Source organism: Trichomycterus rosablanca, chromosome 5 (genome assembly GCF_030014385.1).
Source record: "Trichomycterus rosablanca isolate fTriRos1 chromosome 5, fTriRos1.hap1, whole genome shotgun sequence".
Classification (NCBI taxonomy): domain Eukaryota; kingdom Metazoa; phylum Chordata; class Actinopteri; order Siluriformes; family Trichomycteridae; genus Trichomycterus; species Trichomycterus rosablanca.
The window spans coordinates 48,716,630-48,739,025 of record NC_085992.1 but is presented as its reverse complement, the minus strand read 5'-3'; the positions used below and the strand labels follow the sequence as shown (position 1 = coordinate 48,739,025).

Sequence of the window (22,396 nt, the reverse complement as noted above, 5' to 3'; positions counted from 1 at the left end):
ACGTTATACATCAATTATGTTACATTCTGCATTAATAATATGCAGATATTCATTTTGTAGTCATAAAAAAATGAAATGCTTAGTACTAAGTGCTTAATTCTGATTAAACCTGATTGTCTTGTTGCCCTTTTCTCCAAGTCTTTGGTATTTTGATATAAAAGATACTTTAGACACATAAATAATGACATACATTTTATACCGATCATCATTAAAAAGGAACAGTGTGGGGTCAAGTCTGCTGTCGTTTCACTCCTCTTGGGTTCACTCCTCCCGAATACTCTGCACCATGGAGTAGTTCTTACAGGGATTCTTCAGACAGGTCGGTGGCCACGTCGGCCAGCAGAACAAACAAGGCACCTGCGAATGCACGTTGCGCTCGAGAAAGTTGAAGATGGGGTTCCACCACGTGTGGGTGAGGTAGTTGCCGGGTGAGCACTTCAGCGTCTGTTGGGAAGAGAACAGAATTCGGAAAGCAGATCGACAGTCACTTCCAGCACGAGGAATCTGAGCTTTTACTGTACATTTGCACTCGGGAGACACATTAGCAGCCATATTGTTCGTGGTTGAGACTAACAGTCATTAAGTGGGTGGAAAGGGACGAGAGATACAACCGTTCAAACGTTCAGAAATGACCTTTGTGTTCTGCATAAATTCCCTCAAACAAATCATTATTAAATGAACAAGAACTCATTATTATTGTCTGTTTTACCAATACCATCCCAGTATTGTTAAAGCATTAGACATGTTTACTTCTTAGACATGTTTTAGTGGCTTTTGGATTATATTTGGCCATCCAGACACATTTCGTTCAAGCATAAAGTGAAAATATGGATTTTCGTCCTCACCATGGCAAGAGATTACAGCTTCAGTCGATAATTAATGTCGGCTAGAAGAAGTCATTTGCTAATCAATTATAATGACTGAAAATAAGAGGTTGTATAACAATACAGAATTTTTCATTATTAATCAAATTAATGATCTAAATGAGCAGATTTTTGACATCCCATTATAAAACCATGGGCCTTAACAGTAAGTGTGTCTGTGGGGTCTTTTATTTCATCTCATTTTAACATTTTAGAACCTCAGTGAGACTGAGACATTTGGTTAAAAAAATCCACACACTTCTTATCCCCTTACATCAGGAGAAGCCAATAGGATCTGATCGGCGTAACATGAAGGAAGAAGCACGGATGCCATCATTTAGGCATCAAGTTTGGACCTGCCTCTGTATCCTCAGGCTTTGGGTCACTTGTTATTATGGAGCACTGGGCAGCGATTAGGCTCTCTTAGCTTTTAGAGACTTTTTCTAGATTAGTTCTTACCTTTGACCTGCATCAGAAACTGGTTTACAAAGCTGTACAAACATCCAAACAGAGCACGGAAACTAACTTAAGGTCAAAAATGTCCATAGCCATAGTCCAATATTCTTTTATTTTATCCTGAGCTTGTTTGCATCCCAAACCAAATGCAAGTAAGGTGTTTAAATAGTGTGTTTAACCCGTGTGTCTGCTGTGGAGCCTGAACGGACCTGATCAAGATAGGATACAATACTCAAGCCACCAGTGAGTAAGATGTAGGTTTGCTTTGGGGGTCCAGCTTACTCGGACAGGATGCCAATCTACCACTGAGCCTCAGCCAGCTCTGTCACTCGGACGTAGCCAATCATATATGTATGTATGTATGTACAGTGCCTTGCAAAAGTATTCAGCCCCCTTGAACTTTTCAACCTTTTGCCACATTTCAGGCTTCAAACATAACGATATGAAATTGTAATTTTTTGTGAAGAATCAACAACAAGTGGGACACAATCGTGAAGTGGAACGAAATTTATTGGATATTTTAAACTTTTTTTAGAAATAAAAAACTAAAAAGTGGGGCGTGCAATATTATTCAGCCCCTTTACTTTCAGTGCAGCAAACTCACTCCAGAAGTTCAGTGAGGATCTCTGAATGATCCAATGTTGACCTAAATGACTGATGGTGATAAATAGAATCCACCTGTGTGTAATCAAGTCTCCGTATAAATGCACCTGCTCTGTGACAGTCTCAGAGTTCTGTTTAAAGCGCAGAGAGCATCATGAAGACCAAGGAACACACCAGGCAGGTCCGAGATACTGTTGTGGAGAAGTTTAAAGCCGGATTTGGATACAAAAAGATTTCCCAAGCTTTAAACATCTCAAGGAGCACTGTGCAAGCGATCATATTGAAATGGAAGGAGTATCAGACCACTGCAAATCTACCAAGACCCGGCCGTCCCTCTAAACTTTCAGCTCAAACAAGGAGAAGACTGATCAGAGATGCAGCCAAGAGGCCCATGATCACTCTGAATGAACTGCAGAGATCTACAGCTGAGGTGGGAGACTCTGTCCATAGGACACAATCAGTCGTACACTGCACAAATCTGGCCTTTATAGAAGAGTGGCAAGAAGAAAGCCATTTCTCAAAGATATCTATAAAAAGTCACCTGGGAGACACACCAAACATGTGGAAGAAGGTGCTCTGGTCAGATGAAACCAAAATCGAACTTTTTGGCCACAATGCAAAACGTTATGTTTGGCGTAAAAGCAACACAGCTCATCACCCTGAACACACCATCCCCACTGTCAAACATGGTGGTGGCAGCATCATGGTTTGGGCCTGCTTTTCTTCAGCAGGGACAGGGAAGATGGTTAAAATTGATGGGAAGATGGATGGAGCCAAATACAGGACCATTCTGGAAGAAAACCTGTTGCAGTCTGCAAAAGACCTGAGACTGGGACGGAGATTTATCTTCCAACAAGACAATGATCCAAAACATAAAGCAAAATCTACAATGGAATGGTTCACAAATAAACGTATCCAGGTGTTAGAATGGCCAAGTCAAAGTCCAGACCTGAATCCCATCGAGAATCTGTGGAAAGAGCTGAAAACTGCTGTTCACAAACGCTCTCCATCCAACCTCACTGAGCTCGAGCTGTTTTGCAAGGAAGAATGGGCAAAAATTTCTGTCTCTCGATGTGCAAAACTGATAGAGACATACCCCAAGCGACTTGCAGCTGTAATCGCAGCAAAAGGTGGCACTACAAAGTATTAACGCAAGGGGGACGAATAATATTGCACGCCCCACTTTTCAGTTTTTTATTTCTAAAAAAAGTTTAAAATATCCAATAAATTTCGTTCCACTTCACGATTGTGTCCCACTTGTTGTTGATTCTTCACAAAAAATTACAATTTCATATCGTTATGTTTGAAGCCTGAAATGTGGCAAAAGGTTGAAAAGTTCAAGGGGGCTGAATACTTTTGCAAGGCACTGTATGTATGTATGTATACACACATAATATAAAATTAAAATTTGTGACATCAGAAACTGACAGCGAATTAGAAATCATGGCTTGGGTGGGTCAGGGGTAAGGGATATGCCCTATTGATCCGAAGATTGAGACCCCTAAACCTCCAGGCTCCTTAATGCCTAGTTCACACTGCCGACTGGTCGCCGCTAGATGTGGCAGCTCGGGAGCAACTCGGCGTTCGCTCGGGGCTCAAAACTCGGCTCTCAATCGCTGTGTGTGAACTGTTCAACAGCTCGATCCCAGCGGCTCGCTGGTCGCTCATCGAGCACTCTCCAACTGAAGAAAAATATCTAGCATGTTAGATATCTGGATCAGTCGACCGACTGGCAGTGAGTGCGGTGTCGAACTACAGCCAATGAAAACGCAAGATACAGGGTTTGGAAACCCAGGGGAGGAGTGTAAATACGCGAGACAGGGGGACAATATAGTTTCTATCAGAATACATCAGCACACACTCAAGCGTCACAGTATTTGTGACCTTATCATCCACGCCAAACCATCATACCCACACTGCATTACAAAAAATATTTATTAACCTCCAGCTCACTACAGAACAGACGATCCCTGCTGGTCGTGTTGCCAAATCCACTCAGATTCATTTATTTTTCCTCTTTGATTTTACGCTGCACATCAGCCCACAAACAACTTTGATTGTTCGATTATTTCTGAGGTGCATTTTTGGACGTGGTATCATTAAACACCTCGTCACTTCTCACGTTTGTTTTCATGACAAAATGTAGTTTGGGAGACAGACTCATCCTGGTGAAAACCACAACTCCAGAGTGCAAGAGATCCAGTTGTGCAGTGTGAACTGTACAGCGATCCAACAACTCTGAAAGTCGTGTAGTGTGAACTTGGCATGAGGTGAGGCATAACGGCTGACCCTGCACTGCACTGCCACCAGTTCCCAAAACAAGCTGAGATATGTATAGAATTTCATTGTAGGGGATGTACATATAAAGACATTCTCCTCTGTTTCATTTAATAGATGTTCCAACATTCCAACTTGTCCCAAAGTAGTTTAAAGAGTTGTGGTTTGGAGTTCCTCCACACCAAACCTAACCCTGTCTTTATAGACCTTGCTCTGTGTACAGGCGCAGTCATGCTGAAATAGAAAAGGGCCTTTCCCAAACTGTTTCAATGAAGATGAAAGTATGTTGATTTTATACTCCTAAACCCTTCCTATTATTGCCCAACTATGTTTTAAATCTTACAGCCAGTCTAATTAAAAGAGCAACAAACAACAAATGAATGTAATTAAACTAGAATGAATTGTCATGGAGCGTGTTGTGTCGGCACTGCCCAGTTTTAAGGTCCTTGGTTAGATCCTAAGATTTAGTTTTTGTCTCTAGAGTTTGGCATGTTCTCATTTTTTTTCTTCACATGTGATTCTCTTTTGGGTCTTACAGTTGCTCCCCAAATGCCAAAACATGTCAGAAGCTGATTGGCTACTTTAAATTGCTTCTCATTTTCAATTTGTTGTTTTTCTTGGAGGCTAAATTCAGTTTTTGGTGTCAAAATGCGAAATGTATACTGTATATTTATAATATATATCTACATTTATATTGTACTCCTTTACCACAGACACGCCTCATAACACAAGAGACGTACCGGTTTCTCTTCTTAAAGCACAAACTTGTCATTAAATTTCCTCCTTCTGCTTCAATTTTCTCTTCTTGTACATTTTGGGATTATTTGTAAATATTTCTCAACATCACTTGTTAGAAAATCGCCTCAGTTAAACGCTGATGTGGAAACATCGCCATCTAGTGGCGGGATGCGGTCACTTAGCGGGTCACAAATTCGGCATGCATTGTGGGAGATGCAGTTTATGTACGATTTTACAGTGTATTTCAAGACAATCATACGTCTTTTAAGATCTCACGGGCCACATAAAATGAGGTGGCGGGCCGGATTTGGCCCGTGGGCCTTGAGTTTGACACATGTGTTCTAGGGTATAATGGAATGTAAATAAATGAGTGTGATAGCCTGTGATAGACATGTTTCAGGGTGTATTCTTGTCTTGTGCAAGTGTAATCGGGACAGTGTCTGGACTCAACAAGACCTTGGCTATGATAAAGCAGTTACTAATAAGAAAAAGACATTAATAAATGTTATTATTAAGTTATTTTTATTTTTTAAGATAAAATTGGTTTACGGTGCACTCTACTGACTTTATTATTGTTAGAAAGGTAGAAATATTAGGAGACAGAGATGGGGTCACGTGTAAGTCCGAAACTCGACTCGGACTCGTTTCAAATGACTCTGACTCGACTCGTGACAAGTGAAACTTGAAAATGTTATATTCATTCATTACACACAGACTGATATATTTCAAATGTTTATTTCTTTTAATGTTGATGATTATAACTGACAACTAATGAAAACCCCAAATTCAGTATCTCAGAAAATTAGAATATTACTTGGACGCTTCTGACGCTGTCTCTTGTTCAAGAGTGGCTTGACACAAGGAATGCGACAGCTGAAACCCATGTCTTGCATACGTCTGTGCGTGGTGGTTCTTGAAGCACTGACTCCAGCTGCAGTCCACTCTTTGTGAATCTCCCCCACATTTTTGAATGGGTTTTGTTTCACAATCCTCTCCAGGGTGCGGTTATAGCTATTGCTTGTACACTTTTTTCTACCACATCTTTTCCTTCCCTTCGCCTCTCTATTAATGTGCTTTGTGTCTTGCCCTCCTTGTGCAAGTAGTCAATGGTCGTCTTTTGGACAACTATCAATTCAGCAGTCTTCCCCATGATTGTGTAGCCTACAGAACTAGACTGAAAGACCATTTAAAGGCCTTTGCAGGTGTTTTGAGTCAATTAGCTGATTAGAGTGTGGCACCAGGTGTCTTCAATATTGTACCTTGTCACAATATTCAAATTTTCTGAGACACAGAATTTGCGGTTTTTATTAGTTGTCAGTTAAAATCATCAACATTAAAATAAATAAACATTTGAAATATATCAGTCTGTGTGTAATGAATGAATATAATATACAAGTTTCACTTTTTAAATGGAATTACTGAAATAAATCAACTTTTTCATGATATTCTAATTTTATATATATATATATATATATATATATATATATATATATATATATATATATATATATATATATATATATATATATTAGGGCTGTCAAACGATTAAAATTTTTAATCGCGATTAATCTCAGAATTTCATATAGTTAATCGCGATTAATCGCATTTAATCGCATTTTTTAAAAATCTGTGTAAATGTTATAGAAAACAAGGATTTTTAAGTGAAATGTTACAATTAAAATAGTGAACACATTTTATGCTAAATGTACTGATGTTAAAAACTGCTGGGACAAGAGAAAACTGTAAGGGAGTTTTATTCACTCAAGAGACCCTTGACTTCGTATAAATGTCAGATTGTAGGTTAAAATTTCTCCATCAGCAAACATTGTGAGTGTGTTTTGACCCTTTGGGGCTTCCATAGTGCATGGAATAGCATGCTTGGCTAACAGTATGACTCTAGCTGTTTGCTATTCGGTAACAGAGGAAGTAATAAAGTGTTCTGCTCCCGACAACTTGTAAATATACCGTGTATTTATTTCTTTATTAAGCAAGTGCATCATTACAATGCTCGGTTACATTATGTTAACAAACCGCAAATGAAACCAGCGGTGGCAAGTCCGACGTTAAAACGTTGGTGCACGGTCAAGTCTCAACATGAACTACGGATGACTCGCAGGGCCAAATAGAATTTGCGTTAACGGCACTATTTTTTTTAATCGCGTTAAATTGAGATTGCGTTAATGCGTTATTATCGCGTTAACTTCGACAGCCCTAATATATATATATATATATACCGCTTTCTGAACCAATCAGACCTTCTAATTGTAATTGTTAGTAAGAAATGCTGTTATTTGCATGTATTTAGTTTGCAGCATCACACAGATGATCGTCAATGAAACGATTGATCGGCTTTCTAACGAGTTCGTGTTTTACTTCACAACCGGGAAAATGTTTGGAGGTTTTTCATTAGAAGCACATTTACAAAATAACGGATTCTGTTCCTAATGGGACACACGGTTATAAATTTAATAGCATCTGGAGGAACATAAGCTAAGGTAAGCAGTGTTATGGATATTTTGCTGTGTTTGGGATTTTGGCCGCTGTGCCGTGATTTGCAATGAAAACAAAACATCAGTTTAAGCTTTTAACTGGTACCTAGGAAAGTAAAGAAACAAAGTAAAACGGCTAAATACACTCGCTAATCTGTTGTTGTTTTTATCTGAACGTACATATTAGTTGTTTGTTTCTACGCTACATTTCCAATATATGTTTTGTGTTTATTATATTAACTCGTGACTCGACTCGGACTCGTATTTTGTGACTTGTGAACATCTCTGTTAAGAGAACACGATAAATTCAAGTTGCTGAAACAATGAAATCATGGCTAGTTTGCAATGATAAATGTTGAACATGCTCTCTCAAGCGTCTTTATCTCCACCACACTTTCCGGCTAACAAATACAAACATGGCAGACTTATGGTAATAGTGAGGGTATTATGTAGAGGCATGTTGTGGTGGAGAAAACACACAATTTGGTGTAATGGTGTAATTATGCAAACAAATTTGAGTGAATTCAAGGTCTGAGAAACCTAGTAGAAAAAGTTAAAGTAAAAGTTGGATGCCAAATTTAGTAAAACATACATGTAGTTAAAGCCACTTGGAAAACACATTTTAGATACTATAAACCTAAGCATTTATACAATTAGTATTTATTTTTGTAAACCCAGCAGCAAAGTGATGCAGCTCTTTCTAAATTGAAACAAATGTAAGTATTTGTATAAGGGGGCCTGTGGTAGCCTAGTGGGTAGGGCTTTGGGCTATCAACCGGAAGATTGGCGGTTCAAATCCTGGCTCTGCTATGTAGCCACTGTTGGGTCCTTGAGCAAGGCCCTTAACCCTGTCTGCTCCAGGGGCGCCGTAAGTTGGCTGACCCTGCGCTCTGACCCCAGCTTCCAACACCAGCTGGGATATGCGAAGAAAGAATTTCATTGTACTGTACATCTGTATATGTATATATGACAAATAAAGGATATCTTTCTTTCTATTTACTTTTGTTGTCAGAACCTAATCACAGTGGTAATGTATTCTGTTTTTAGTGTTGTTTTTCTCTCTGTAAGAGAGTGTTCAGTGCTAGGGGAGCACTCCCAGCCCATCAGGGAGTCATATCACATAAAGCTTCTGCTATCTAATGGATGAGAGTGATCTCTGAGTCATGTAAACACGTTCAGTAGAAGATCAGCGCCATTTTAATGTCCCGTTTCATTCTTTTACCTTCCCCTGTAAACCACACGGTACAATCCTGTGGCATACTGTAAGGGTCAGCGTGTGTGTTTTTGTTTTGAAGTCTTGTGTCCTTTATGCAGCATTAAAACTACTAAAGAACACAAACATGGACATCCAGTCCTTAACGTTTCAGTAAAGTCAGTCTGGTCTGATTTTTTTTTGCATTCGCAGGGGGAAAGGTTCATTTAGAGGTAGGCAGTAGATGTGCTATGTTCATTCAGTTACATTTGAGAATATATCAGAAGAAATACTTTAAGAACAGGGGTCTCCATCTTCAAATTTAAAAAATGCACATTAAAAAAAAAGCTCAAATCTAAAGAAATGGTTGAAGTGGAAAAGCTTAAATGCCAGCTTAAATGATTGATGAATAAGCAAAGGTCAGTCAGCATCTGTTTGACAGTGGATAGGTCAGTGATAGCTCAGTGGTTAAGGTACTGGACTAGTAAGCAGAAGGTTGCCGGTTCAAGCCCCGCCACCACCAAGTTGTCACTGTTGGGTCCCTGAGCAAGGCCCTTAACCCTCAGTTGCTCATTGTGTAAGTCGCTTTGGATAAAAGCGTCTGCTAAATGCTGAAAATGTAATGTAAATGAAAATGGATAACCGGTGCTTTTTGTTTATGTCTCAAGGTCTCAAGGCCGTAGCTATGAATTGAACATTGGGGGAACCGAATCGACCTGGGGTTGGTGGCGTTCCTGCTATTCTAAACGTTCTTGCCAGATTGGAACATCCTACTTGTTTCTACACTCACTGTCCATTTTATCAGCTCCACTTACCATATAGAAGCACTTTGTAGTTCTACAATTACTGACTGTAGTTTATCTGTTTCTCTACATCCTTTGTTAGCCCCGTTTCATGCTGTTCTTCAATAGTCAGGACCCCGACAGGACCACCACAGAGCAGGTATTATTTAGGTGGTGGATCATTCTCAGCACTGCAGTGACACTGACATGGTGGTGGTGTGTTAGTGTGTGTTGTGCTGGTATGAGTGGATCAGACACAGCAGCGCTGCTGGAGTTTTTAAACACCTCACTGTCACTGCTGGACTGAGAATAGTCTACCAACCAAATATATCCAGCCAACAGCGCCATGTGGGCAGCGTCCTGTGACCACTGATGAAGGTCTAGAAGATGACTGACTCAAACAGCAGCAATAGATGAGCGATCGTCTCTGACTTTACATCTACAAGGTGGACCAACCAGGTAGGAGTGTCTAATAGAGTGGACAGTGAGTGGACACGGTATTTAAAAACTCCAGCAGCGCTGCTGTATCTGATCCACTCATACCAGCACAACACACACTAACACACCACCACCATGTCAGTGTCACTGCAGTGCTGAGAATGATCCACCACCTAAATAATACCTGCTCTGTGGTGGTCCTGTGGGGGTCCTGACCATTGATGAACAGGGTGAAAGCAGGTTAAAAATGTATGTAGAGAAACAGATGGACTACAGTCAGTAATTGTAGAACTCCAAAGTGCTTCTATATGGTAAGTGGAGCTGATAAAATGGACAGTGAGTGTAGAAACAAGGAGGTGGTTTTAATGTTATGGCTGATCAGTGTATTTTGCAGTGTATGTGCTGCTGTGAGAGCATTCTTCAAAGATGAATGACAGGTTTGAAGTTAGTAATCAGTGCATTTCATTTCATCTCTCTACATTGCCCTTGATGACATACCTGTAAGTTGGCCATGGTATGGTACCAGTAGAAGAGGCGAGAGGTGATGAAGTATGCTACCACCACATCCACAGTGTAGTGCTCGTGAGCCACGAGAATACACACCGTACCGACTGCAGCCAGGAGCCAGCAGAGCAGGTGATACCACCAGAATGAGCGGGGAGAATCTGAGAAGAAGTGAAGGATCCCAATTATTTCTCTATTCTGTCACAACAGATTCATTTTCACTACTGGTTTGTCCTTCTACACTAGACCTAAAACTGTCTGATTAAAATGTAAAGTCTTTATAAGGATGTTGAGAAAGATGAGACTTACACTCTTTGATGAACAGATATGTGAGGGTAAGCATGACCGTATGGCCGCTGTACAGGAAGTCACCACACATGATATGTGAGCCGGTAATGGACAAGCCAGCTCCGGAGATCAGCTGCAGGACACGCTGTAACTTAGCCTGAGAGTCTCCGTGTAGCTGAGACAGATGGAGATAATGAGACACATATACAGACATAGTGAGAAATGAGAAAGTGATAAAGAAAATAAAAATGTAAAGAAAGAAAGGCAGGATGATATAAAGCAATTAAGAAAATGAAAAGGGTGGGGCAATACGTTTGGATGAGGATTGGACTGATGCATTGACACATGAATGGCTCTGCAGATAGATGTATTGATAGCTGAAGAATAGAGAAAGCTAAAGAAAGAATGACTGGAATGAAAACAGTACTCAGAAGGTCACTGGTTCAAGCCCCACAAAGCGCCAGTTCATCGCAGGGCAGACACACACACACACACCCATTCACCTATAGGGCAATTTTGTATATCCAATTAACCTGCCTGCATGTTTTTGGACTGTGGGAGGAAACCGGAGCTCCCGGAGGAAACCCACGCAGACACGGGGAGAACATGCAAACTCAGCACAGAAAGGACCCGGACCACCTCGCCTGGGGATCGAACCCAGAACCCAGGACCTTCTTGCTGTTAGGCGACAGTGCTACCCACCGAGCCACCGTGCCGCCTAGATTGTTTTCAGTAAAACTGTAATTCATTATATGACATAAATGTGAAAAGACATGGACAAAAAAAGCAAGAGCATCAGCATTACTCCGTGTAGACGCCATCAATCAGCCAGCAGAGGTCGTAACTGCATCAGTTATGAGGTCCCTATCCGGCTCCCTTACCTGGATGAACAACAGCCAAACGTTGTTCATGTGGCCTCCCAGCCCAGCCGGATGGCAGAGCTGCGATTCGATACGATGTATTCTAAATTACAGCTCTGGTGTGCTAGCGTATTTTAGCGCTGCGCCATCTGAGCGGCCTGTTGTTCTTCTTATTGATTACACAAACCCTAATTCCAGAGAAGTTGTGGCAGCCTGTGAAAGGCTAATAAAACAACAAGCAGTAATATGTCATGTTTTTGGTCTGTATTTAAACATAATACAACAATATAGTACTTATTGTTTTACCTGATTTACCTGATTGTTTAATTGTGAATATTGTCTCATTTTGAGGTTGATACTTGCATTATGTTCCAAAAAGCTAGAATAGTGGTGATGTAGGACTAGGAATGCTATCGAAAAAATACGAGGGTTCATCAAAAAGTCTTTTTTTAACTCTATTCTTATTAAGAAAATGACGTAACTTTTCTACATAATCACCTTCTGATGCATTTCCCCAGCGTCGTACCAACCTTTTAATGCCGTCTGCAAACAATGTTTTTGGTTGAGCGTGTATACAGTGTATACAGGTAGCCACTGATGCAGTGCAGCTTTCACATCATCATCACATGAAAATCTACTTCCCCTTAAAGTTTCTCTGAGAGTCCAAAAAGATGGAAATCAGATGGAGCTAAATCCGGACTATAAGCATCTCTCAGATACGATTAATTACTACTCCTCCCACCCTCATCGCTTTTAACCAACAAATAAAAGTGCGGAAACTTTTTTGAAGATTACTGGTAAAAAAGGGCGGCATGGTGGCTAAGTGGGCGGCACTGTCACCTCACAGCAAGAAGGTCCTGGGTTCGATCCCCAGGTGGGGCGGTCCAGGTCCTTTCTGTGTTGAGTTTGCATGTTCTCCTCGTGTCCATGTGGGTTTCCTCTGGGTGCTCCGGTTTCCTCCCACAGTCAAAAGACATGCTAGTAAGGTGAATTGGAGACACTAAATTGTCTATGACTGTGTTCGATATAACCTTGTGAACTGATGAATCTTGTGTAATGAGTAACTACCGTTCCTGTCATGAATGTAACCAAAGTGTAAAACATGACGTTAAAATCCTAATAAACAAACAATAATAAACAAACTGGTAAAAAAAATCTTTAACAAGTGATGCAGTGATTGAGTATTACAGGAGCATCTGAGCAGGGCCTAGTTTGTTAGAATTAAAGACAACTCTAGGCTCGCCAAAACCAGCAGCATATAATCCTGTAGGTTGGGCAAATCCAACAGGTTAGGAATTCTTAATGAGCAATGACACGTGTTGTAAGTATTTTACCTTCCATTTCTTTAAATTATTCAAGAAGTCTGAATAAATCTTTGTGAGTAAGGCGTTGGGTTAGTGTTGCATTATTTAGTGATGGATATCACACGGGTCTGATAAATGCTTATTGCTGCATCAAAAAATGCTTGTTGCAGGTACTATGCACAGTGGAAGCTACACGTCAACAATACCCTAAAACCTGATGCACAGTGGAGTTGTTCAGATTGTTTACGGAGATAATGGCCAAAGCAATGCAAAAATGGTATATTTAGATCCTGCTAGTAGGAAAAGTTTAAATGCCAAGGTATGGGATAGAATGAGGGTGAATTAGTGCCCATATGGATGTGTAACCTACATCACATACAGTACATCTGTAGGAGCACCGTTAATGCTAAGAACCAACAAGTACACATTTTAAAGCAACAAATGCTACTTTCTAGACCTTCTCAACATCAATGTCTTGGAGGCCACCACATTGCAAGGTTTTAAACTTTCCCCTATACCAGTCACACCTAATAGAAGTGCCCAGCAATGGCGACCTGGCTGTAGTTTGGCAAAAATATGCATTGAGAGATATAATGGGACAATGGGAGGGAAAAGTCAGGGAAATATGACATGCATGGAGAAAGAAAAAAGAAAAGATTACGCATGGATTGATAGATGAATGAATGGATACACAGACAGAAGTGTATTGGGAGAGAGGGGTGGAATTGCAATGTAAGCTTCAGTGTTTATACAGTCAGATAGAAAATTAGCAGGAGGTGTTGACTTTGTCACTGATCAAACCCTGAAAGTGGATGGGTTAGAATAAAGGAAAAAGCATTAAGAAACAGTTTTTTTTTTTTTCCAGCAGTGTTTACCTTTGGCGCGCAGGTAAAGTGCATGCCAGGCACTGGCAGTGTGGTGACATACATGGTGATGCAGCGGTACAGGTACAACGTGCCCATCAGAAAGAAGAATCTTCTGCCAATGATGGCCCTAGAAAAGCAGCACAGAAGAACCGAGTGAATAAACTGTGGAGCGCTCGTCCCGTTAGATGCTTTTGAGTGTAAATCATCGTGAGTAGATGGGCGGGGGTAATCTAATATCAGTTACTGAGAAGATCTGTCGCAAGTGCAGCACATCCTCAATGAAAGGGGCTGTGTGTGATGTGTAATACAGCTTTTAACAGACGTTACTCTGAGAGGCTAATGTCCTTTAATACATTTACAAATACTCAAACAGACTTATTTACACTTGTGTTTTAAAAGCATTTTTCCTTTGAAGGTAAAGTCTTCAACTAATCATACAGTGTATCACAAAAGTGAGTACACCCCTCACATTTCTGCAAATATTTTATTATATCTTTTCATGGGACAACACTATAGAAATAAAACTTGGATATAACTTAGAGTAGTCAGTGTACAGCTTGTATAGCAGTGTAGATTTACTGTCTTCTGAAAATAACTCAACACACAGCCATTAATGTCTAAATGGCTGGCAACATAAGTGAGTACACCCCACAGTGAACATGTCCAAATTGTGCCCAAAGTGTCAATATTTTGTGTGACCACCATTATTATCCAGCACTGCCTTAACCCTCCTGGGCATGGAATTCACCAGAGCTGCACAGGTTGCTACTGGAATCCTCTTCCACTCCTCCATGATGACATCATGGAGCTGGTGGATGTTAGACACCTTGAACTCCTCCACCTTCCACTTGAGGATGCGCCACAGGTGCTCAATTGGGTTTAGTCCATCACCTTTACCTTCAGCTTCCTCAGCAAGGCAGTTGTCATCTTGGAGGTTGTGTTTGGGGTCGTTATCCTGTTGGAAAACTGCCATGAGGCCCAGTTTTCGAAGGGAGGGGATCATGCTCTGTTTCAGAATGTCACAGTACATGTTGGAATTCATGTTTCCCTCAATGAACTGCAGCTCCCCAGTGCCAGCAACACTCATGCAGCCCAAGACCATGATGCTACCACCACCATGCTTGACTGTAGGCAAGATACAGTTGTCTTGGTACTTCTCACCAGGGCGCCGCCACACATGCTGGACACCATCTGAGCCAAACAAGTTTATCTTGGTCTCGTCAGACCACAGGGCATTCCAGTAATCCATGTTCTTGGACTGCTTGTCTTCAGCAAACTGTTTGCTGGCTTTCTTGTGCGTCAGCTTCCTTCTGGGATGACGACCATGCAGACCGAGTTGATGCAGTGTGCGGCGTATGGTCTGAGCACTGACAGGCTGACCTCCCACGTCTTCAACCTCTGCAGCAATGCTGGCAACACTCATGTGTCTATTTTTTAAAGCCAACCTCTGGATATGACGCCGAACACGTGGACTCAACTTCTTTGGTCGACCCTGGCGAAGCCTGTTCCGAGTGGAACCTGTCCTGGAAAACCGCTGTATGACCTTGGCCACCATGCTGTAGCTCAGTTTCAGGGTGTTAGCAATCTTCTTATAGCCCAGGCCATCTTTGTGGAGAGCAACAATTCTATTTCTCACATCCTCAGAGAGTTCTTTGCCATGAGGTGCCATGTTGAATATCCAGTGGCCAGTATGAGAGAATTGTAACCAAAACACCAAATTTAACAGCCCTGCTCCCCATTTACACCTGGAACCTTGACACATGACACCAGGGAGGGACAACGACACATTTGGGCACAATTTGGACATGTTCACTGTGGGGTGTACTCACTTATGTTGCCAGCTATTTAGACATTAATGGCTGTGTGTTGAGTTATTTTCAGAAGACAGTAAATCTACACTGCTATACAAGCTGTACACTGACTACTCTAAGTTATATCCAAGTTTCATGTCTATAGTGTTGTCCCATGAAAAGATATAATGAAATATTTGCAGAAATGTGAGGGGTGTACTCACTTTTGTGATACACTGTATATTAATGCACTTCACACACAATCTCAAGTGTAAGTTTATTATCCAAAATAGCTTAAACTTATCCATCCATATTATACAAAATATGTTTGTACAGCCAACAAGTGACATACTGTGTATCACTTAAAAAAATCACAAGGGTGGCTAGGTGGGTAGCACTGTTGCCTCCCAGCAAGAAGGTCCTGGGTTTGATTCCAAGGTGGAGCTATCCGGGTCCTTTCTGTGTGGAGTTTGCATGTTCTCCCTCTGTCTGCATGGGTTTCCTCCGGGAGCTCCGGTTTCCTCCCACAGTACAAAGACGTGCAAGTGAGGTAAATCGGAGATACAAAATTGTTCATGACTGTGTTTGACATTAAAACTTGAACTGATGAATCTTGTGTAACCATGAATCTTGTGTAACCAGTAACTACCGTTCCTGTCATTAATGTAACCAAAGTGTAAAACATGACGTTAAAATCCTAATAAATAAATAAATAAAAAAAGCACAAATACTGTGTTATGTATGTACTGTATTGTATTGTATTATGTTATGTATGTATTTTCATTAATTGTATTCACAGTAAAGTACATAATAACCTGTTTTTCCAACAGTGGATTTGGCACAGTTTTTACACTAGATGTCTTTTCTGAAGCAGCCATCCTATTTCTATCTAGGCTTAAGACAAGTGTAGTCACCCCCCTTGACCCCCCTTTGGACATGGGGCTGATAGCATCACTAAGATTTGAACCCTGGATTCCTGGATCACAGTGGTAGTAGGCTAGTGTAATTTACCATCATGCCACCCAGCGCTCCAGTAAATAATAAATAAATAATTATGTACAATAAAATGTAGTAGTCTGCATTTGAGACAATGCTTTTCAGTGGCCATTATATACTTTTAAAATAATGGGGAGGTGAAACCTGAATCCCAGCGGAAGTGGGTTACTGTTGTGAGTCTGAGTGCCTTAAATGGCAATTATATCCTTTCAAAATCATATCCACAACACAGTAACACTGCAAAAAGTCAAGGAGTCTAAATACAACATAAATTCACTGTATGTTTGATCTTAGGGGAATAAACGGTAAAGATGAAATACTGCACATTTAAACACATTTTATTTTGCAGTAGCTACATACAGATAATGTGGAGCTGCATAAATCTTAGTTTTATTAGATTATTTCTAAGTAAAACATGAATGCAATTTTACTGCATTCATGTTTTTGTTTATCTGAAGGCTCATCATCCACCTCAGAGTATTCAGTACCAGAATAACAGGAACAGACAGAGAAATGTTCAGTAATTAGATAACACAGTAATTAGAGATCATTTGAACTAAATGAATTTCTATAATGCTTACTTGTACGTATAATATAATTAGCCTGTAAATGCAATCTTTCAAATGTACATTCAAATAATCCCCATTCCAAGGAAGCTACATCCATTATTACTTGATACATGTAAAAGATGTTAATACATTTCATTCATTCATTGTCTGTTTTTCCATACTTTATCTTATTCAGAGTCACGGTGGGTACAATTCACTGGGAAAAGGCAGGAAACACACTGGACAGGTCACCAGTTTCCCAGGGAAACTGGCCCTTCCATGCCTCAGACCAGGATAAAGAGGTTGATGAAAATGAAATCAGAATTGCACTTCAGTGCTTCTTGGTAGATTACAGTTTGCAGTTATAAACTATTACAGTATTTAGTGATACAAACAGGCAGCAATTAGAAAAATTGCAGAGCTACAGCAGTGGTCCCAAACCACCGGACCATAGACCCGTACTGGTCATTTATTACCGGGCTGCTCGGAAATACTAAATAATTTTTTTTCTGTTTTATTGACAAGCACACTCTGAAAGATGTGTTATTTTGAAAAAACAAATTCTCTCTGAATAACGCGTTTGACACGTACCTATTTCAGTCATGTGATACCAAAAAATGAATCCCACAAGCTAGATAAAATGCTAAAAGTTGGGAGCATCTCATCGCAGTAAAAAAAGCTCAGGGTTCCCACAGATTTCCCATCATTGCTGGGGAGTATTGTTATCACTTTGTGTTTTTTATAATGCTCGTCGTATCATTTTATTTTAAATCCTTCTGCCCCCGCCGGTCCATGAAATTATATCTTATATAAACCGGTCCGTGGTGCAAAATAGCTTGGGGATCGCTGGGCTGGAGAAAAAAATCTTCTTCTTGTTTATTGTTTATTGAAGCCTCACACCGTCGCTGGATGTTCTAGGTTTACATTCAACCATTAAGGTAGCTGTGCTGTGTGTTGTAGCTTCCATGTTGTCACGCGGGGTCAACGGACCGAGGCAAAAGGGGGCGGACACACACGCAGAGATGTCTACTAATATATTTATTAATAAAGAACAGTGCTATCTACCATGACTTGACATGAGCATAAACTACTAACATGACTTGACATGAGCATAAACTACTAACATGACTTGACATGAGCATAAACTACTAACATGACTTGACATGAGCATAAACTGCTAACATGACTTGACATGAGCATAAACTACTAACATGACTTGACATGAGCATAAACTACTAACATGACTTGACATGAGCATAAACTACTAACATGACTTGACATGAGCATAAACTAAGAACATCGTTGGTAACATAGGCTAAACATAGGCTAGGCACATTGGCTAAACATAAGCTAGGAACATTGGTTAAACATAAGCTAGGAACATAGGCTAAACATAAGCTAGGAACATAGGCTAAACATAAGCTAGGAACATAGGCTAGAAACACAGGCTAAGAACACTGGCTAAACACAGGCTAGGAACACTGGCTAAACATAAGCTAGGAACATAGGCTAAGCATAAGCTAGGAACATAGGCTAAGCATAAGCTAGGAACATAGGCTAAACATAAGCTAGGAACATAGGCTAGAAACAAAACCCCTACCGTGCTCACCAAAAGTCCACATGAAAACAAAACAGTTCCCCATGTTTGTGCTCCAGCACACCTCTTAAATAGAGGGCAGCTGGAGCCCATTAGTCCTTGGGAACCAATCGAAAGAGAGGGTGTGGCAACTAGGCACACTGGAGCACACAAAGGCTCCTAGTGTGACACATGTAATCTATCTGTAAAAATCTATGATTTCTGTAAACGAGGTCTGTGAAATTAAGCACATTTTTATGGTAGACCTGATCTGTATTTGATGGTTCACTGTTTCATTCATCTTCATTTTATCTTAGTCAGGGTTGTTGTGGGTCCGGTCTCCCAGAAACCAATCATGTTTAGGGTCACGTTGGCACACTTAGGTTCAAAATTCAAATTCCAAAAATCATGTTTAGAACTGGACCTGCATTGTAAATATGATAGGCAGTAGCTCAGCGGTTAAGGTACTTCACTAGTAATCAGAAGGTTGCTGGTTCAAGCCTCACCACTGCCCATCTGGCCCCTCAATTGCTCAAATTGTATCCTGATGTAAGTAGCTTTGAATAAAAAGGCATCTGCTATAGACAATAAACAAGAAGATCCAACCAAACCACTTATCATGCAATGACACTGCCAAGCCCACAGATGGCAACCTTGGCTGAATTCTTCACTTCTCGCAAACTCTCATGTCAGGAAGTGATTAGGACTTTTGGGTATAAAAGTAACTTTTTTATACCATATTTATCAGTATTTATATTTGTGAATTCTTTACGATCAAACTGTAAGTTATTCTACAAGTCTTTGTGTATCATACCAGGGATCTTCAGAAGTTTCCACACTTCTATATTCTGGTTGGAAACAGTGGAGGAGTAATCGGTTGTGTCTGAGAGAGCTTATAGTCTGGATTTAGCTCCATCTGATTTCCACCTTTTTGGACGCTTAAAGAAGCTTTAAATGGAAGAGGATTTTCATGTGATGATGATGTAAAAGTAGCGCTGCATCAGTGGCTACGAGCTCAACCAAAAACATTTTTTGCTGACAGCATTAAAAAGTTGGTTACGGCACTGAAAAAATGCATTAGAAGGTGAAGAGTGAAAAGTGATTCTTAATAAATAGAGTTTAAAAAAAAAAGTGTGGAAACTTTCTGAAGTTTTCCTCGCAGTTTCTATCAAAATACATCAACACACACAAGATTTACAGTATTTGCAACCTTATTGTCCACGCCAAACCATAATTCCCTATGTTGCATTGCTTAAGTATTTGTTTATCTCCAACACTCTCTGCAAAACATACAATCACAGCTGGCCGTGATTCACCCAGATTCTTTTCTTTTCCTCTTTGCTTTTTTACTGCATATCAGGACACAAACAGCTCGGATCACTCGCTTCTTTCTGAGAACTATTTTTAGAAGGATAAACCTGTCTCACATGTGGTATCATTAAACCCCTCGTCACTTCTTGCGTGTGTTTTTATGGCAAAATGTAGTTTGGGAGACCAGACAGACTCATCTGAGATTCCTCCTGGTGGTAGATGGTGTAGTGTGTGGGGGTCACATATCGCCGATCAGTCGTGTAGTGTGATGTTTATTGTTCATTAGAATTTTGATGTCATGTTTTACACTTTGGTTACATTCATGACAGGAACGGTAGTTACTCATTACACAAGATTCATCAGTTCACAAGGTTATATTGAACACAGTCATGGACAATTTAGTGTCTCCAATTTACCTCACTAGCATGTCTTTGGACTGTGGGAGGAAACCGGAGCACCCGAAGTAAACCCACATGAACACGGGGAGAACATGCAAACTACACACTGAAACCATATAGAAGCACTTCGTAGTTCTACAATTACTGACTGTAATAACTGTAACCTAAATAATACCTGCTCTGTGGTGGTCCTGTGGGGGTCCTGACCATTGAAGAACAGGGTGAAAGCAGTCTAAAAAGTTATGTAGAGAAACAGATGGCAGTCCATCTGGATCATTCTCAGCACTGCAGTGACACTGACATGGTGGTGGTGTGTTAGTGTGTGTTGTGCTGGTATGAGTGGATCAGACACAGCAGCGCTGCTGGAGTTTTTAAATACCGTGCCCACTCACTGGCCACTCTATTAGACACTCCTACCTAGTTGGTCCACCTTGTAGATGTAAAGTCAGAGACGATCGCTCATCTATTGCTGCTGTTTGAGTTTCAGTGGTCACAGGATGCTGCCCACATGGTGCTGTTGGCTGGATGTATTTGGTTGGTGGACTATTCTCAGTCCAGCAGTGACAGTGAGGTGTTTAAAAACTCCAGCAGCGCTGCTGTGTCTGATCCACTCATACGATCACAACACACACTAACACACCACCACCATGTCAGTGTCACTGCAGTGCTGAGAATGATCCACCACCTAAATAATACCTGCTCTGTGGTGGTCATGTGGGGGTCCTGACCATTGAAGAACAGGGTGAAAGCAGGCTAAAAAGTATGTAGAGAAACAGATGGACTACAGTCAGTAATTGTAGAACTACAAAGTGCCTCTATATGGTAAGTGGAGCTGATAAAATGGACAGTGAGTGCAGAAACCAGGAGGTGGTTTTAATGTTAGAGCTGATCTGTGTATATCTACTGTTACTGTGGTTTAAGATGTTTTAAATAGGCTATGAGAATAGAGAATGATAGTATAGTTATTTTTACAAAGATATTGGGGGAAGGAGGGGTGCAATCCTCTGGCAGAAAGGATTTCCGCCCCTGGGTGGTATCATCATTTTTAGTTAAGCACTCTGCTAAAGTAAATCAGTGTCTTTAAGTGTCTCAGACAGAATTTTAATCTTGGGATTTGTGGTAAGACTTCAAAATTGCTGCTCACCACATTATCCCAAGTACCTCCCAAGCAAAACAAGGTGCAGAATTGTTCCATTATGTTGTGCAATTGTTGTGCAAACTGCCCAAATAGCCAAATCACTTAACTTGACTATTAACTTTTATATGTGTTTGCTTTTTTAAGTAATTCACCCTTGTTCATGAGTTATAAATGTCACAAATGTTTTTTTTTTCTTACCGGTACTTGTGAAATAGCCACTGTATGGACCAAATCACCACCAGCAGCATCCCGTTCACCTCGGTCACTGTGAAAGCCCACTTCACGCGGTCCACAAAGTCAAAAAACTTATCCGGCAGTGGCGGGCTGTTCTCTTTGGCTGGAACCCTCTCGTGCACCACTGTGATCATCACCGTGGTCAGAACGAGGTTGAACGCTGCGTACATCAATGCCAGCACTGTCTTCCACCACTCCATGGGCAGAGGCTTGCCCTTACCCTCAGGTACTTGAATCTTCACATAGTCCCGGTGTCTGCTCAGGCCCTTTCGGAAGCTGCCGTTCTTGGCCTCCTGTGCCGCCGGGCTGTGCACGGGACATTGCGGGTGGACGGCAGCGTGCGTGTGGGCATCTTTTGGGTGTAGCTCGCACTGGTGGTCCACCGATGCCATGAATTCCCCCACAAGCACACTCTACCCACTAATCACACACCAGTCTGATCTGACGGGCCGAGCCGTTTCCTGAAAAGTCGTCCACGTCAGTGCTGCAAATGAAAGGCTTCAGGCTTTGTGGTTTCAGGTGTGGCACTCCAGCTGAAACACACAAGGAGGAAAGCTGATCTCATGTGGGCACTAAAAAGAGTTCAGTCATTTTTAGTAGGTATTTGTAATCAATACAAGCTCTTTATAGCCACAAACAAATGCACTCAATAGTCCTGTGTTGAGAACAGAATATTATAGTTTTTGACAGTAATTGGAATTGCTTGCCTTTTGTGCTCGTAAACAGAAATTGATCTGTAAACATT

General features: G+C 40.9%; 1 protein-coding gene across 1 annotated transcript; it reads right to left on the bottom strand.

Moving 5' to 3' along the window:
* Positions 1–261: 261 nt before the first annotated feature.
* Positions 262–22,043, bottom strand: sgms2a (sphingomyelin synthase 2a). Its single transcript, XM_062995302.1, has 5 exons — positions 21,616–22,043; positions 13,670–13,787; positions 10,652–10,805; positions 10,337–10,503; positions 262–444 (listed from the first exon to the last, which is right to left on the bottom strand). Exons 1-5 carry the CDS (start codon positions 22,041–22,043, stop codon positions 262–264), a joined length of 1,050 nt encoding a protein of 349 aa, XP_062851372.1.
* Positions 22,044–22,396: the final 353 nt, after the last annotated feature.

Excerpts from the sequence above, each read along its gene's own strand:
- sgms2a (XM_062995302.1), bottom strand. The coding sequence starts at position 22,043 with ATGGCATCGGTGGACCACCAGTGCGAGCTACACCCAAAAGATGCCCAC. Across the intron at positions 10,806-13,669 it reads ACTTTACCTGCGCGCCAAAG|CTACACGGAGACTCTCAGGC; the intron begins GTAAACACTGCT and ends CATCTGTCTCAG. Across the intron at positions 10,504-10,651 it reads ATATCTGTTCATCAAAGAGT|ATTCTCCCCGCTCATTCTGG; the intron begins GTAAGTCTCATC and ends ACTTCTTCTCAG.